The 14,046-nt window shown below is 39.9% G+C and overlaps 2 protein-coding genes across 2 annotated transcripts; both read left to right on the top strand.

Annotated features, from left to right (window-relative positions):
• Nucleotides 1–2,824: 2,824 nt before the first annotated feature.
• On the top strand, nt 2,825–10,212 carry sars1 (seryl-tRNA synthetase 1). The gene is made up of 11 exons (XM_082519199.1): nt 2,825–3,034; nt 3,993–4,063; nt 4,184–4,264; nt 4,366–4,524; nt 5,460–5,603; nt 5,729–5,884; nt 6,209–6,430; nt 6,600–6,729; nt 8,131–8,288; nt 8,486–8,615; nt 9,315–10,212. Exons 1-11 carry the CDS (start codon nt 2,899–2,901, stop codon nt 9,479–9,481), a joined length of 1,554 nt encoding a protein of 517 aa, XP_082375325.1. The 5' UTR covers nt 2,825–2,898; the 3' UTR covers nt 9,482–10,212.
• A 900-nt stretch (nt 10,213–11,112) lies between these two features.
• On the top strand, nt 11,113–13,913 carry LOC309697168 (PTB domain-containing engulfment adapter protein 1). Its single transcript, XM_082518861.1, has 7 exons — nt 11,113–11,180; nt 11,281–11,356; nt 11,580–11,651; nt 12,626–12,724; nt 12,830–12,967; nt 13,107–13,211; nt 13,349–13,913. Exons 2-7 carry the CDS (start codon nt 11,312–11,314, stop codon nt 13,412–13,414), a joined length of 525 nt encoding a protein of 174 aa, XP_082374987.1. The 5' UTR covers nt 11,113–11,180; nt 11,281–11,311; the 3' UTR covers nt 13,415–13,913.
• Nucleotides 13,914–14,046: the final 133 nt, after the last annotated feature.

Below are 14,046 nucleotides of genomic sequence, written 5' to 3'. Positions count from 1 at the left end.
TGTACCAGTGTACCTGCACATGTGATGTGACAATAAAAGTGATTTGATTTGATTTGTTTCTGTATGTATCAGCATCTATGATTAAACAAAGTTTTTCCTCCACGTGGTTAAGAAGAGTATTCTAGGATTCTCAAAATGCCTCCATAACACCAGTAGGTGTTTTTAAAAGGACAAATTATTTTATGGGAAGTTGAACTTCCTTTTACTGTTAATATATCAACAAATAACTAACAAAGAAAACTTGAAAAAGGGTCTATTGTAAATATTCACATTACACCCTCTGCTACGCTGGAAATTACTTTCTTTGTTGGGGTTTATGAAAGAAGTCTGTCCATGTTTGAGTGTATTCTTTTTGGCAAAAGAACAAGAATAAAAGAATCATCTATATTTAGCATTTCAATCTCCTTCATGCTTTCTGGTAGAGAGCCAGAGCCATCAATTATGGCCAGGGGTCCAGGTCCTGACCTTAGCCATCTAAGGTGGTACGCTTAGACGACAGCTCAGTGGCAAAAACAGCAATGAGGCTTGAGCCCGGTGGCCAGTAACCGCGTTGCTGACATGAAGATCGTCAATGTCGCCCCAGAAGACGCCTTCGATCGTGCCAAATGGAGACGGATTTTTCGCAAAGCTGACCCTGCCACATGGGACAAACGCCAGGAAGAAGGTCCAGGTCCTGAAGCAACAAGCAGCCCTGTTTGAAAAAGCAATCCCATTTACATTTACCAATAAAACAAAGGTGTATGTGTGTCTGTGTTGAAGATGTTAAGATGCTAACTTTTTCATTGAAAGTAACCAGGATGGACACACAACATGTCACACAAAATGGAGAAGGATGCTTGGGATAGACTGAGATAAAGGCAGAAGACGCACTGTGGCGACCCCTAAAGGGAGCAGCAGAAAGATAGCGACTCTCCTCAATGGTTAGTACATTTCCATCTTGATCCTTAATCACTCTACTCTCTTGCAAGTCCAGGCTCTGCTTGTCTTTCTGTAAAAGTCACCTCTCTTTTTTTTGTTGTAATCCTAGCCTCTCAGGACCCCTGTCCACTTTCTTCATCTCTCTGACTATCCTACTTCAGCCGTACATCTGCAGTCATCTAGTAGTTCTATCTCACCTCCTTTCTGAACTCTCTGCAACATCCTTCTTTCTTCAATGTTCACCATTTAATCTTTGACTGCCTTAACTTGTTTTCTCTTCTTAATGACTAAATTCATCCTACATACTACCACCTGATGCTGCCTTGTCACATTCTCCCCAGAGGAAAAATGTGACTTCGATTTTTGCCTAGCTTTCTTCTCAGGAGAGAAGGAAGCCAGGCAGCACATTCTCAGCTCACCTGTGTGCACAGAATAGTTCACCTGTGTGCACCTTCCTCCACTCTTATATGTATTTTTGTCCTTCTACACTTTACCTACGCAACACCTTCTCATCACCTCTGTTCCCTTCAGGTACATGTCCTCTGAAGTCTTCTCCAACCACCAGTCTCTCACCCCCGAGAACACACCATCTAATTCCAAATGTAGGATATATAAATGGTCAGTTATGATTATAATTACTGCTAATATAATTGCAATATACGGTATTTCCTATTTTTAACGGAACGTGTTTCAAAGAAGGGGTCGCTCAGGTGCTGCAGATTTTGAGAGCCATATTATCTGAGCTAAAGGAGTCCATCTCCAGGTTGTATATTACTCACATTTTAGGCTTTTGCTTCAGGGATCAAGTGTGAGTCACTGAGCTTAGGTTTCCAGATACTTTTCCAATTCTTTTGTACATCTGGACACACAGTAGGTGCTTACCAGTTGTGACAGCCCCTGTTCCCATGTTTTACACATACTGTTTTTATGGTGTCCCAACTGAGATGTTTATTCCCCATGAGGAAGAAGAAGCTGATGTTTTCTTATTTATGCTATTTTTCTGTGTGCCAATCTCAATTGGCTAATTAGTTAGTTAGTTAGTTTTTTTTTTTTGGTCACTCACTTCTTCTGCATTTGCAAATGCAAGAGTGACTCTTATGTAGAGCTGCACCACAGCAGTTTTACAGAGCTTTTTTGAATGGTTCTACCAGAAAAACTTAATGATCAGGGCCCAATTATTTTGATCAAATTTGAGATCACAGTCATTTATCACGATTATGCATTGAGTTAAATGCTCCCCGAGTTTGTCCTCGAATTCTAGAATACCCTGGTTTTTCAAAGCATTTTAACAATGCATCAGGATCTGCTTCCATCGACAAGGTCTTCACCTTCTGCTCTGCCAGACATTTAAACTGTGTTTTGAAGGTCTGTTTTTGAAGAGTATTTGAGAAACTTCATTCTGCTTGGTGCAGGGAACAGCTGTGATGGGAGGCAGATCGTCAGGCGATGAATTAGAAATTCCCTGATCTGGTTTTGCTTTGTGATCTACTGGTGGAGCATGCATTTTGATATTGTTCAACACCTCCAGGGATAAGCAGACTAACCAGGCAGCCCCCCACAGCACTTGAAATCTCACACAAGGTAGCCTCAAGTAGACATAAGAGGAAATGCAGTTTGTGGCACTTCATTGTTGAATAACATATTAGCCAGCAGAGATAATTTCTGTATAAATGTTTTTTAACAATTAATTTCATAAATTAAATGTATTTAAAAACTGACAATACACCCTAGTTAACATGAGCATTTGGGTCTATTGTATTTATCATGAACAAAATATTGATCTCATTCAAGTTAAAATACTTGTTTGCATTGGAGTAACAAAAGAACTCAATGGACGTCGGGGACTCCGTACAACTAGGATTACGTGGTTAGGGTTTTTTTTTGTTTTTTTTTACGTGAACAACAGAATCTGGCAACTCGGTGGGAGGCGGCGTCGGCAAGAGCTCTATCGGTTTCTTCTCTGACAGCCAGCGTGGAAAGATGGTGCTCGACTTGGACCTGTTTCGAACCGACAAAGGCGGCGACCCCGAAGTCGTCCGTGAGACTCAAAGAAAGAGGTTTAAAGATGTTACCCTGGTTGACAAGCTAGTGGCCGCAGACACAGAGTGGAGAAAATGTAAGTCACTCTGCAGCTAACGTCAACGCGGTGGCTAACGATGCTAATGTTAGCGTAGCCGTCAATGAATCTTATAATGGAGAAGAGTTCACGCCAGACTCCATTTAACAAAATGTCTTTTTTAAACTGTTACAGTTTAATTGTGGTTAACTGTTTGATCCGAAATGGGACCGAACAAGGTTTTTGACTTATTCAGGGTCCACCTGTTTATTCGGCTCATTGTAATACTAAATATAAAATCTTCAGAATAAATTTAGGGAATACTTTTGGTTGTTAGCTTCACTGTGTTGCTGCGAAAGCTAAAAGCTCACTGCACTGCAGTGGTCTGATCTCACTTATGAAAGTCAGTAATTTAAATGGTAAACGTGCTGGTTGGTGTGTTATATTTGCGCCGTATTGATTAGTGGATAGATGTTGTACACTGTTTCTTAAGCAATTCATTGAAGTTTGTCTGTCATTTTATTTAGTATAACCAGATGTGAATAGCACGCTAATCTTAGCGCAGCTAGCATAATTCAGCAAATCTAGAAAAGCCATTGTGGTTGTTATTTAATAAGTACCTAGTTATTTAAGACCAAATTTTCACAAGACGAGTCACTAGTTAACCTCCTGTTCCCATTATTCCGTTGACTTAGCTTAATGGGAAACGCTGGCTAACGCCGGGTTAGCTAAACGATGCCGGGTAGTCAATCTGATGCAATCCCAGCCAGCAACATGTCAAGTCAACGTCGCCCTGTAGTGTGACTACTGAGATAGTCAACATGATCCAGTTTTAATAATTTCTTCTGTACATTATTACAGGTATGAAAGTTGCCAAGATAGTGTTATGTTTATATTATTATTTTGGGCTGTTTAATACTTAGTTACTGTAAATCATGTCACCAGGTTATTAGACCAGCTGCTGTGGCACACACACAATCTCATAATGCACTGAGTCACTGATTTTACCCCCTGACAGGCCGCTTCACTGCAGACAACCTGAACAAAGCAAAGAACCTTTGCAGCAAAAGCATCGGGGAAAAAATGAAGGTATTTCAACATAACACTAAATGGGGACTGTTGAGCATTGTATTTGTTTTCCAGTCCCTTCAGAAATAAACAAGGTTTAGCATTGTCTGTCTTTAACCCTCTGCTTTGTTGCTCATGCAGAAGAAGGAACCAGTTGGAGAGGATGAGGCTGTTCCTGAAGAAGCGCAGAACCTGGAGTCTCTTACGGCTGAAGTTCTGTCGGTATGACTGACTGCACTCTTTTCTGTCTACACAGCATAACTGTTTGTAAGATGGCAAACAGATCTAACAAGCTTGTTTGCATTTTTTTTGTCCTGTGCCAGGCCCTGACAGTAACCCAGATTAAAAAGGTGCGTTTGTTGGTGGATGAAGCGATAGAGAAGATGGACAGTGAGAGAGTAAAGCTGGAGGCGGAACGTTTCGAGTACCTGAGAGAGATCGGCAACCTTTTGCACCCCTCTGTACCCATCAGCAATGATGAGGTGTGTGGTTTGGTTTGAGGGGGGGTTAATACTAGAGCCCAACATTGATCTTGAATGTCTGAAAAGAAGACCGCTAGACTTTTTTTTTTTTTGGTTTGGGCATCAATCGTACTACATGGTCAGTGCTAGAAGCAGCTTTTTCTTTGTAAATAACATCCACATGTCTGTAATGAATGTGGTTATTGATTTATCATCCATTAAATGGACACAGCCCACGCACAGATCAAAACACCATCATATCATGATGATTTTTCTGTCCTAATTTTCTGCCTTGTTCATTTACCACATCCATAGCAAGGGAAATAGAGCCACCATGAGGGGTCCTGTAAGCCAGCAGTGAGCTGGTGTTGTACACTGAAAAGTTGCAGGCAGGGGAAGAAAAGTATAATCATTTATTTAGCTAACCCTTCCTGTTATCAGCTGCACCTTCTAATGCTGATCACCCATAAAGTGAAAAGTAAAACTCGATGACACAAGACTGGATCACCAGCAAATAGCAGGGTGTCTCGCTGTCAAGTCCTGATAATTGATTTAATGTATTGTGCTGTGGGGAGTATTTGCTGGCTTAATCTGGGTCCACATCACCCAAAAGTGAAAGGTCACTCACCATTCGTGTGAAAGTTATTCATATGCTATAGTCTTCCCAGATAAACAGTGCTCTCCTCACAAACAACATAAAAACACTGATATAATTCCAATAGTTTTTCAGAGTTCCAGAGGTTTGTAGAGTGTGGCTTTCAGGCAATTCTGGCAGCATAATACAGCTTTAACACCTCATTAAAACCTTCAAATAAACTTTGAGCTTTTTGTGAATCTGAAAATAAAAACACATGTTTTCCTTATTAGTAATTCACAGAATCTGGTAGTATGATAAATGTCTTGTCAGTTCAAGATTTTCTGATCATACAATCAAATTGTTTATTGTTTGCTGTCAGGATGCAGACAATAAGGTGGAGCGTACCTGGGGTGACTGCACTGCCCAGAAGAAGTACTCCCATGTTGACCTGGTGGTCATGATCGATGGTTTTGATGGCGAGAGGGGAGCAGTTGTAGCTGGCAGCAGAGGTTATTTTCTCAAGGTATGTTTTCATATGAAGAAAAGTAAGTAGAGAAACAAAGTAACACATAGTAGCATGACCAGGTTTCCCTTTCCTCTTCCTTTCCTTTACTGACCAGCTGTTTATCTCCTCTCTGCTGTGTTCAGGGTCCCCTGGTGTTCCTGGAGCAGGCTCTGATCAATTTTGCCTTAAGGATCCTCTACAGCAAGAACTACACCATGCTGTACACACCTTTCTTCATGAGGAAGGAGGTCATGCAGGAAGTCGCCCAGCTCAGCCAGTTTGATGAAGAGCTTTACAAGGTATGGAGACTGTCTCTGAATTGGAGCATGCAGTATACTTGTTCCAAAGTGGTAAAAATATAAAACCTGTGCATTAGAGATGCAGCAGTTGCATTTTTGTAGATATTGTGTGAATAGTTCTCGTTATTAGATTTACAGTCCCAACCGTGTCAAACTGGTATCCTGATGATGATGACAGTGAGTTGAGTGGACTTGGGCAGCCTGCCTGCTCTGAATCCAGTAGAAGATAATTGGAGTGTGGCAGAAAAGAAGATTGGCAACCAACAAATATGTCTATACATGGATTTAGGTTCCCTCTTCAACCTCTCTACGTGTTTCTGTCAGGTCATCGGAAAGGGAAGTGAGAAATCAGATGACAGTTCCATAGATGAGAAATACCTCATCGCCACCTCAGAGCAGCCCATCGCTGCCTTCCTGAGGGAAGAATGGCTCAAACCAGAGGACCTGCCCATCCGCTACGCTGGCTTCTCCACCTGCTTCAGACAGGAAGTGGGTTCCCATGGCCGAGACACCCGTGGGATCTTCAGAGTGCACCAGTTTGAGAAGGTCAGTTTTGTTGAAATTGTGATATTTTTTTGTATAATTACATTTTTAAATTTATTTTTATTCAAAAACAATATGTCAGATTAACACTAATATAGTTTCAAAAACATTAATAACAAAAGTACTTTTTGCTTTTAATTTTAAACATTGTTTCTTCTACGTCTGCTTGTAGATTGAGCAGTTTGTCTATGCCTCACCGCATGACGGCAAATCATGGGAGATGTTCGATGAGATGATAGGAACAGCAGAAGAGTTCTACCAGTCACTAGGAATTCCTTATCGTATCGTCAACATTGTCTCTGGTAGGTCAAATACACGCACTCTCACTCCTCATACCACACTGAGCATTTTTAGTTGCTGGACACACACAGACAACACAATACAAGGAATAAATATTTAATTCAGGTCTTTTTATTTTTTAGGGATATTTTTTCTTCTCCATCATTTACTCAGATCTTATATTTTGTAGATGGTCTCACATTGTGAATATCACAGAATCACTGTATTGCAATACAGTAATATTATACCATGAGACTACAGCTAACCATACCACAATTGAAAGTGACAACTTTAAATATATTATAAATATTACATATCCAAGTGTTTTGGTAGGAAGGAAGAAACACAACTGTTGGGCCATCCTGTGTACTACATATTACTGATTTCTTATATCCACACACATTCAGTCTCACCCTAAAGTGAGACGGAATAAATATCAGACGTGAATGTGGCCCATTCTTGAAGGTACAGCATCAAGTCTGTTTGTGTTGGAAACTAAAAGAAATCCAATACAAACAGACAGTTTGTTTTGTTTTTTTAAATTGTGCATGAAGAAGAAAAGAAAGACACATGGACTGACCTTCACCAAACCAATCATCATGCATGTTTGTACATAAATACCATCCCTCAGTTGGACAGTCATTCATGACTTGAACTATCCACTTCAGTAATTACTTTCAGCACAGTGGACAGACATTGAAAAATGAATGATTGTTTTGCACATGTAGGCCTACAAAATCTAGAACGCATTACAAACAGGATAAATGTGTTCTTCATTTAGTCAATAATTAGATTTTTACACTATCTGAACTATCAGTCCAGTATAACTCTGTATAACATCCACTAGGGGTGAATTGTTTGAAGCAGCATGAACAGAGTTGAGTTAAACATGCACAGCAGACAGTTGAAGATGACACAACCAGGCTGCGTCTGGGTCACCTGCATTTGTATGTGGAAAAATGAAGACAGTATGAAAATGCTTCATGAATTTCTTTGTGGTTTATCTGATGGAACTGAAACATTACAAACTGAATTCCTTCTGTAGATAAATTAGATAAATGTAATATCCAGCACTACCTGCTAGGCATTCACCTAACTGTGCTTCAAACAAGCAGAAAGAGTTTTAGATGATTTCTTTATAACTCAACCATGACATAAACCAGGGCTGCCCAATCCCAGTCCTCGAGAGCTACTATCCTGCAGCTTTTAGATGCATCCCTACTCCAACACAGCTGAATCAAATGGTTTGATTACCTCTTCAGCATGCCATCGTGTTTGGCAAAGGCCTGATAACAAGCCATTCATTTGATTCGGGTGTGTGGGAACAAGGATGCATCTAAAAGCTGCAGGACGGTAGCTCTCGAGGACCGGGATTGGGCACCCCTGACATAAACTAACTGCTCTCTCCTTCATGTGTACTGTAGGTGCCCTGAACCATGCAGCCAGTAAGAAGCTGGATCTGGAGGCCTGGTTCCCCGGCTCAGGGGCCTTCAGAGAGCTGGTCTCCTGCTCAAACTGCACAGACTACCAGGCCAGGCGGCTGCGCATCCGTTACGGACAGACCAAAAAAATGATGGACAAGGTGAGTGCTCAGTTCCAACACAGCGTACAAGAACTAATGCAGTTTGTGTGTCTTGTCTGCTATTTCGTAAGGGATCAAAGATAAAGCGAATTACTGGGAAGCAGAAAAATCTTAACTTGCTTCCCCCTGCACATGCGTTTCACTTTTCTGTAGCCACACTCTAAATTCATATCTCTCGTTGTCTGTGTGTTTTGTAGGCGGAGTTTGTGCACATGTTGAATGCAACCATGTGCGCCACCACACGTGTAATGTGTGCCATCCTAGAGAACTACCAAACTGAAGAAGGAATCATTGTTCCAGAGAAGCTCAGGGAGTTCATGCCTCCTGGTAAGCTGTGCTGGCTTTCTTACCTGTTTACTGCACCTAGAGACTTTTGATGTTAATGTACACTATCATCTCAACTGCGTTTGTCTCCATATAATACTTAGCATTTGGAACAAATTTCAAATGCTTTGCAGCTTTCTTAGAGGAAAAAAAATTGACATTTTTGGAAGTGCTGTCCAGCTGAGAGGTACATGTTAACATCCATATCCGTCAATCGTATGTGTATCCAACACTTGAAGCTGATCACAGGGACTGACTGCTACCCTGCCTCTGTCCCAAGTTAAACTAAGATGACTCCTAACATCTCTACATATCATATTTGACACAGTGTCATGACAGTGATTGTTTATATTAGAGATGGTTAGTTTAAAGGCTCAAGGCTTCCCCCTGCTGGCCATTTAAAAAAAATTAAAGTTTAAGAAACGTGACCACAGACTTCACTTCTCATACCCAGAAGCTGCATCCATGCTTTATATATTTATTATTTATTATTATTATTTATATTATTTACTTTATATGTAGTCTGTGCACCATTAACATTCTTGTTCAGTGACTGTCAGCAAACAGCTTGCAGGAGCGTAGCTGTCACCCTCTGGTGCATTCTACCAGATGGTTGGAAAAACAAGGGAAAATATGTTTTTAAGACAAGAAATGTAAAATATTGGATATATTAAATGTTTTTGTTGTTTTTCCCATCTTCAGGTTTGACAGAGATCATTAAGTTTGTCAAGCCAGCTCCCATTGATCAGGAAATGTCCAAGAAATCAAAGAAACAGCAGGAAGGAGGGAAGAAGAAGAAGCAGGGAGGAGGCGGCGGAGACCAGAACCTGCCCGATGCCATAGAGAACATGTCCGTGAACGATTCGTAGACCCCGGCACACAGCAGCAGTGTCGCCTCACCAGCCTCACAGATGCACACTAATAGAACAGACTGTTGCTTGAATTGTAATGATCAGGGATTAGTTTGTCACGTCTCACAAACTAAACCTGAAATTGGCACTTAACGGTAATGTGAACGCTCGGCTCTGTTCCATCTGTGTCCGTCTGAGTGGGTGGTGTTATGTCATCTCATCATTCACATAAAGCTTGCCACAAAAAGGGATCCTTTAGTCAGCCATCCCCAGGTCACTTCACCCCTCTATCACTGTATGACATCACGAACACGAAGCCTAAAGCACAGCTGCCGACACCTCATGGAGCGTGTCGGCAGCTGTGCTGAGAGTCAGGCTTCTTTTCTGTCTATTTCTGTCATTGATTTGATACAAGCAGTCTTTTGGGAACAAGCAGTCTTTTGGGAATATGTTATAAAAAGTATGTTTGCAGGATGTTGGGCATTGTTGATAATGTGTTCAAAAACTGTCTGAACTCACCGTTTGTTGACTGTGAGAAGTGAATGGTTGGGTATTTTAACTGTCTGGTTTAGGCTTCTCTTTGCGTTGTCTGACCACAATCATCATTTTCATCCACTGTTTAACACGATGCTCTTCTCCACCTCGAGACGTTGATGTTTCCTGTATGTACTTGCTAAGACAAATATATATATAATTGCGCATTGATGAAGTGGCACGCACTGTAAACAATAAATACAGTTGAACTGGAAGTTCTTGTGTTTGTTTGTTTGTTTGTTTGTTTGTTTGTTTGTTTGTTTTTAAGTATATGCACAAAGCAGACTAGATCAGTGGTGATGGTAATGTGACTAACCACACAGCAAGCCAGGCTGTTTATTAACCAATTACATTCAAAATGCTTTAATAGGCACCCAGTTCACAAAGTAGAGAGATCTGGTTTAGGAAGGCAAATTAGATGGTAGCAGTTGTTTGCCTGTATATATGTGTGTCCAAGCAGCCGTGCCCCTAATGACTTCAAGCCTGACTGCATTAAAGTTATCAAAGCATCTGAATGTGGTGTAATGAGCTGTGACCGCAGTAAAGAAGGCTAAATCAAATCTCTAGTTAAGGTGTCAATATGAGATCACCAGTAACCATATGAAAACAAATTCTGAGCTTTTTCTAACACAAACTTCAGTATTCTATAATATTATGGCTGTAAATAGATATGTTAAAGATGCTCTCAGTGTCAAAAGGTTCAGGGTTTTCCTTTGACTTGTCACCGGTCTGGATTTTCTAATACTGCAGAGGTGTTAGGGTGTGTACTACCACATGCCACATCCCCAGTTTCACTCTCAACCAGCGGCACCTTTGTTACCTGTGTTTACTCGTTTACTGTCTGTTTCTACAGCAACTATTCAATTACATCCCAAAAATAAAATATCTTAAAGAAAAAGCTTAGCTAAGCAAAGAGAAGAGTTAGTCTACCTCTACTTTAGAACAGTCCACACATATGTATGTATTTATATTTATATTTAATTATTTTTGTCCTGATCTTCGTGTCACGAAAGAGCTTTTAAACACAATAAAACATCTTGCTTAGATGTCTGGCTGGCTGGTTATCAGATAGATGTGCAATAAGCAATAAGGAAGACAAATCAGTTATTCATTAACTCTGACAGACTTTACACTCCCTGCAGTTGGAAGCCAATTCACTCCGTTTGCGGTATATTTACAAAAGGTAAGAAGAAATCTCCAGCACTTCTTTTCTTTATATAGTTAATTAGATCATTTGTATAATATATATTTATTTAAACCTAATTTATGTCTGTCTTTGACAGATCCAGGCTTTAGTTTGGTACGAGTGTTGAGATGAATGACGTGGAAGACGACGTTGAGATCTCCTTTCCAGTAAAGGTAAATGCTGATCTTTAACAGCCACAGTTTTGTTGCAGAGTGTTGAAAAATATTCTCAGCTCTGAGATTACTTATTTTTTATTCAACTTTATTTGTATACTTGATAGGTAGCAACCAAATATATATATAAAAAAAACATACTGTGTAAAGTAAAATGCTAAGTAAAGTTCTTATTATTACTATTATTAAAAACAAAAACAACACTTGTTTCTGTAAACTGTAGTTTCTCGGTCGAGTAGAGGTGGTCCGCCCCGATGGAATACAGATCCTGGAAGAAGCCGCTCAGAACCTCAAGGTGAGCCACCGACATATTTAATACATTTACAATGTTATTTTTAGTCGTGCTGGTGTCATAGATCATGCATTCATGTAGTCAGCGACCATCGGCTCCACACTGACAACATGAAGTGTTGAAAAGAGCGCCCAACACCTCTGCCACGCCACATATGAGAAACTGTTATTGAAATCATTTACACTGCTCTGTGGATGTTTTACACAACTTTGAGATCATTTTTCACAACTTTGTAGTTGTTTTGTGTCTTTGTGGCTATTGTTGTCGCTTTTAAGTTGTTTAGTGCTTTGTTGTACGTTTTCATTGTTTGTAGTTGTTTTTCAGCACTTTGTATTTGTTTTGTGGCACTCTGTAGTCATTTTGCGTCTCTTTGTGGTTATTCTTCCGTGTGTGGTTGGTTTGTACCCCTTTGATGTCCCATTTTAGCCTTTTTATGGTTGCTGTGTATTTATTTGTAGTGCCCCATGCCTCTTTGTTGCTTTGCGTCTCTGTGATTATTTTGTGTGAGTGGTTGTCTTGTTCCTCTTTGTACTTGTTTTGCTCACTTTTATGATTTGTTCTCTGTGTTTGTGGTTGTTTTGTATCCCTATTTTGTTATGTCCTGTCTCTTTATACTCATATCAAGTCTCATAAACCCTTTTACTGCTCATAATAATAGAGCAGCGTCAATGTATCCAGTGCATTGACTCATGACCAAATATGTAAATACCACCTGCCTCTGCTCCACCTAATTGGGCAGCTGGTAAGTGCTAGCTTGCAGACATGCATATATTGGTTTAATTATGCTTGAGCTATTAGAGCCACCGCTTCAGCTCCTACAGGGCTGCTAACATGGCTGCAGACTCTCATTATTGTCTATAATGTACCCCTTTAAAATAGTCTTGTATTCTAGTAGGGAAAGGCCAACTTTGTGTGCATCTGCAGGATTATTTATACTGTTTAAATGAAACAATTTTGTGTGTTTTTGTCATTCCTAGACTTCAGATGAATTCTCCTCTGAGAAAGCTGCAAAGAAGAGCAAAGTCCATCTGTTCCTGTCTCTGAGTGGGATAGACATTTTGGAAAACAAAACCAAGGTGTGTGACAAAAGTGTCCTAATTACAAAACTGCTCATTCTCATTTTGTATTCAGCTTTCATGATGTTTTAAAATGTTAATTCTCATCATCTTCCCTTCCCTCAGTTCCTATTGTACTCGTGCAACCTCTCTACTATTTCCTTCTGTGCTGTCCATCCTTCTTCACCCAAAGTTTTTGGGTTTGTGGCCAAGCACCCTGCAGCGGACACGTACCACTGTTATCTGTTTCAGAGCGCAAAGTTTGTGAGTATTCCCAAGGCTGAAACTAAAGACCAACTTTGAAGTTTGATGTTGGTAGAGCAGAAGACTACAAATCCACAGCTGAATGACATATTCTGGCTTCTAGTGTCCCAGATGTGATTTTTTCTGAATTACTTTTTAGTCTCACGTGCTGGTCTCAGTTATTGGGGACGCCTTTCGGGTTTCAAAGAAGGAGGAGACACACAGAGTAGGACGAGACATAAAAGTGGAGGCGCTCCAACATAAGGTCAGTCCTGAGTTGTCATGGCTGTTTTTTTTTTCTATTTCTGTTAAAGAACTTACAGAGCTTATGAAATTAAATATTTCCAATATTCACGAAAGCTTTAAATGAGTCTCTCAGTCTTTTTAATACTTCTTTTTCAGAATAAAATGCTGCAAAGAGAGAATGATAAGCTGAAGAGGAGGCTTGCAGGAGAAACTGATGACTGATGATTGCATACAATGTTGCTGTTGTGGGTACATATAAGTACACAACGAGCGTGAGAGACTGCTTCCTATTAAATTTTACATGATGCTGAAATAAATGTCTGTAATTTTCTTTTCTTTTTTTTTCTTATTCAGCGTAGAATCCATTTTAGCTGCTTTACCCAAATCCTTTCTACTAGATGGCAGCAGCGAGTTGTCATTCTCACTATGTTGGCAAGTCTCTGGATGCGTTCAAGTGTTTTAAAAACATAATAAATATTGCACTTAATTGTTTCACTTACAGTTAAAAATAAAAAAACAAACAAACAAATGCTTTAACATCACTCAGAACACTGAGATGTTTGATGAAGTCTGTAATTTTAAAGAGCTGTCTTGTAAGAAATAAAAATGTGTTTCATTTAAACGGCCATTTGTAGTGTAGATGTTTCAAACTGTGCTGTGTGTCAATAATAGATTAAGTTCAATTTTCCAAAATAATTTATGGCTAAATGTCATAATGCTTGACTTGTAAAACACGACATAACTGAATTGAAAATTCGTTTCGTTACCATTGGTAGCAGTAGCATTTGTTATGCATTTGCTGTGTATTGGATCGGACACTTAGGTTACGTGAAGGCAACAATATGTAAACTTTA

This window comes from Aulonocara stuartgranti (genome assembly GCF_965226115.1).
Source record: "Aulonocara stuartgranti genome assembly, chromosome: 20".
NCBI classification, from domain to species: Eukaryota; Metazoa; Chordata; class Actinopteri; order Cichliformes; family Cichlidae; genus Aulonocara; species Aulonocara stuartgranti.
The sequence above is the reverse complement of the archived record's forward strand: the minus strand, read 5'-3'. Positions and strand labels throughout refer to the sequence as shown.

Excerpts from the sequence above, each read along its gene's own strand:
- sars1 (XM_082519199.1), top strand. The coding sequence starts at position 2,899 with ATGGTGCTCGACTTGGACCTGTTTCGAACCGACAAAGGCGGCGACCCC. Across the intron at positions 5,885-6,208 it reads TTGATGAAGAGCTTTACAAG|GTCATCGGAAAGGGAAGTGA; the intron begins GTATGGAGACTG and ends TGTTTCTGTCAG. Across the intron at positions 6,431-6,599 it reads GAGTGCACCAGTTTGAGAAG|ATTGAGCAGTTTGTCTATGC; the intron begins GTCAGTTTTGTT and ends GTCTGCTTGTAG.
- LOC309697168 (XM_082518861.1), top strand. The coding sequence starts at position 11,312 with ATGAATGACGTGGAAGACGACGTTGAGATCTCCTTTCCAGTAAAG. Across the intron at positions 11,652-12,625 it reads AAGCCGCTCAGAACCTCAAG|ACTTCAGATGAATTCTCCTC; the intron begins GTGAGCCACCGA and ends TGTCATTCCTAG. Across the intron at positions 13,212-13,348 it reads TGGAGGCGCTCCAACATAAG|AATAAAATGCTGCAAAGAGA; the intron begins GTCAGTCCTGAG and ends CTTCTTTTTCAG.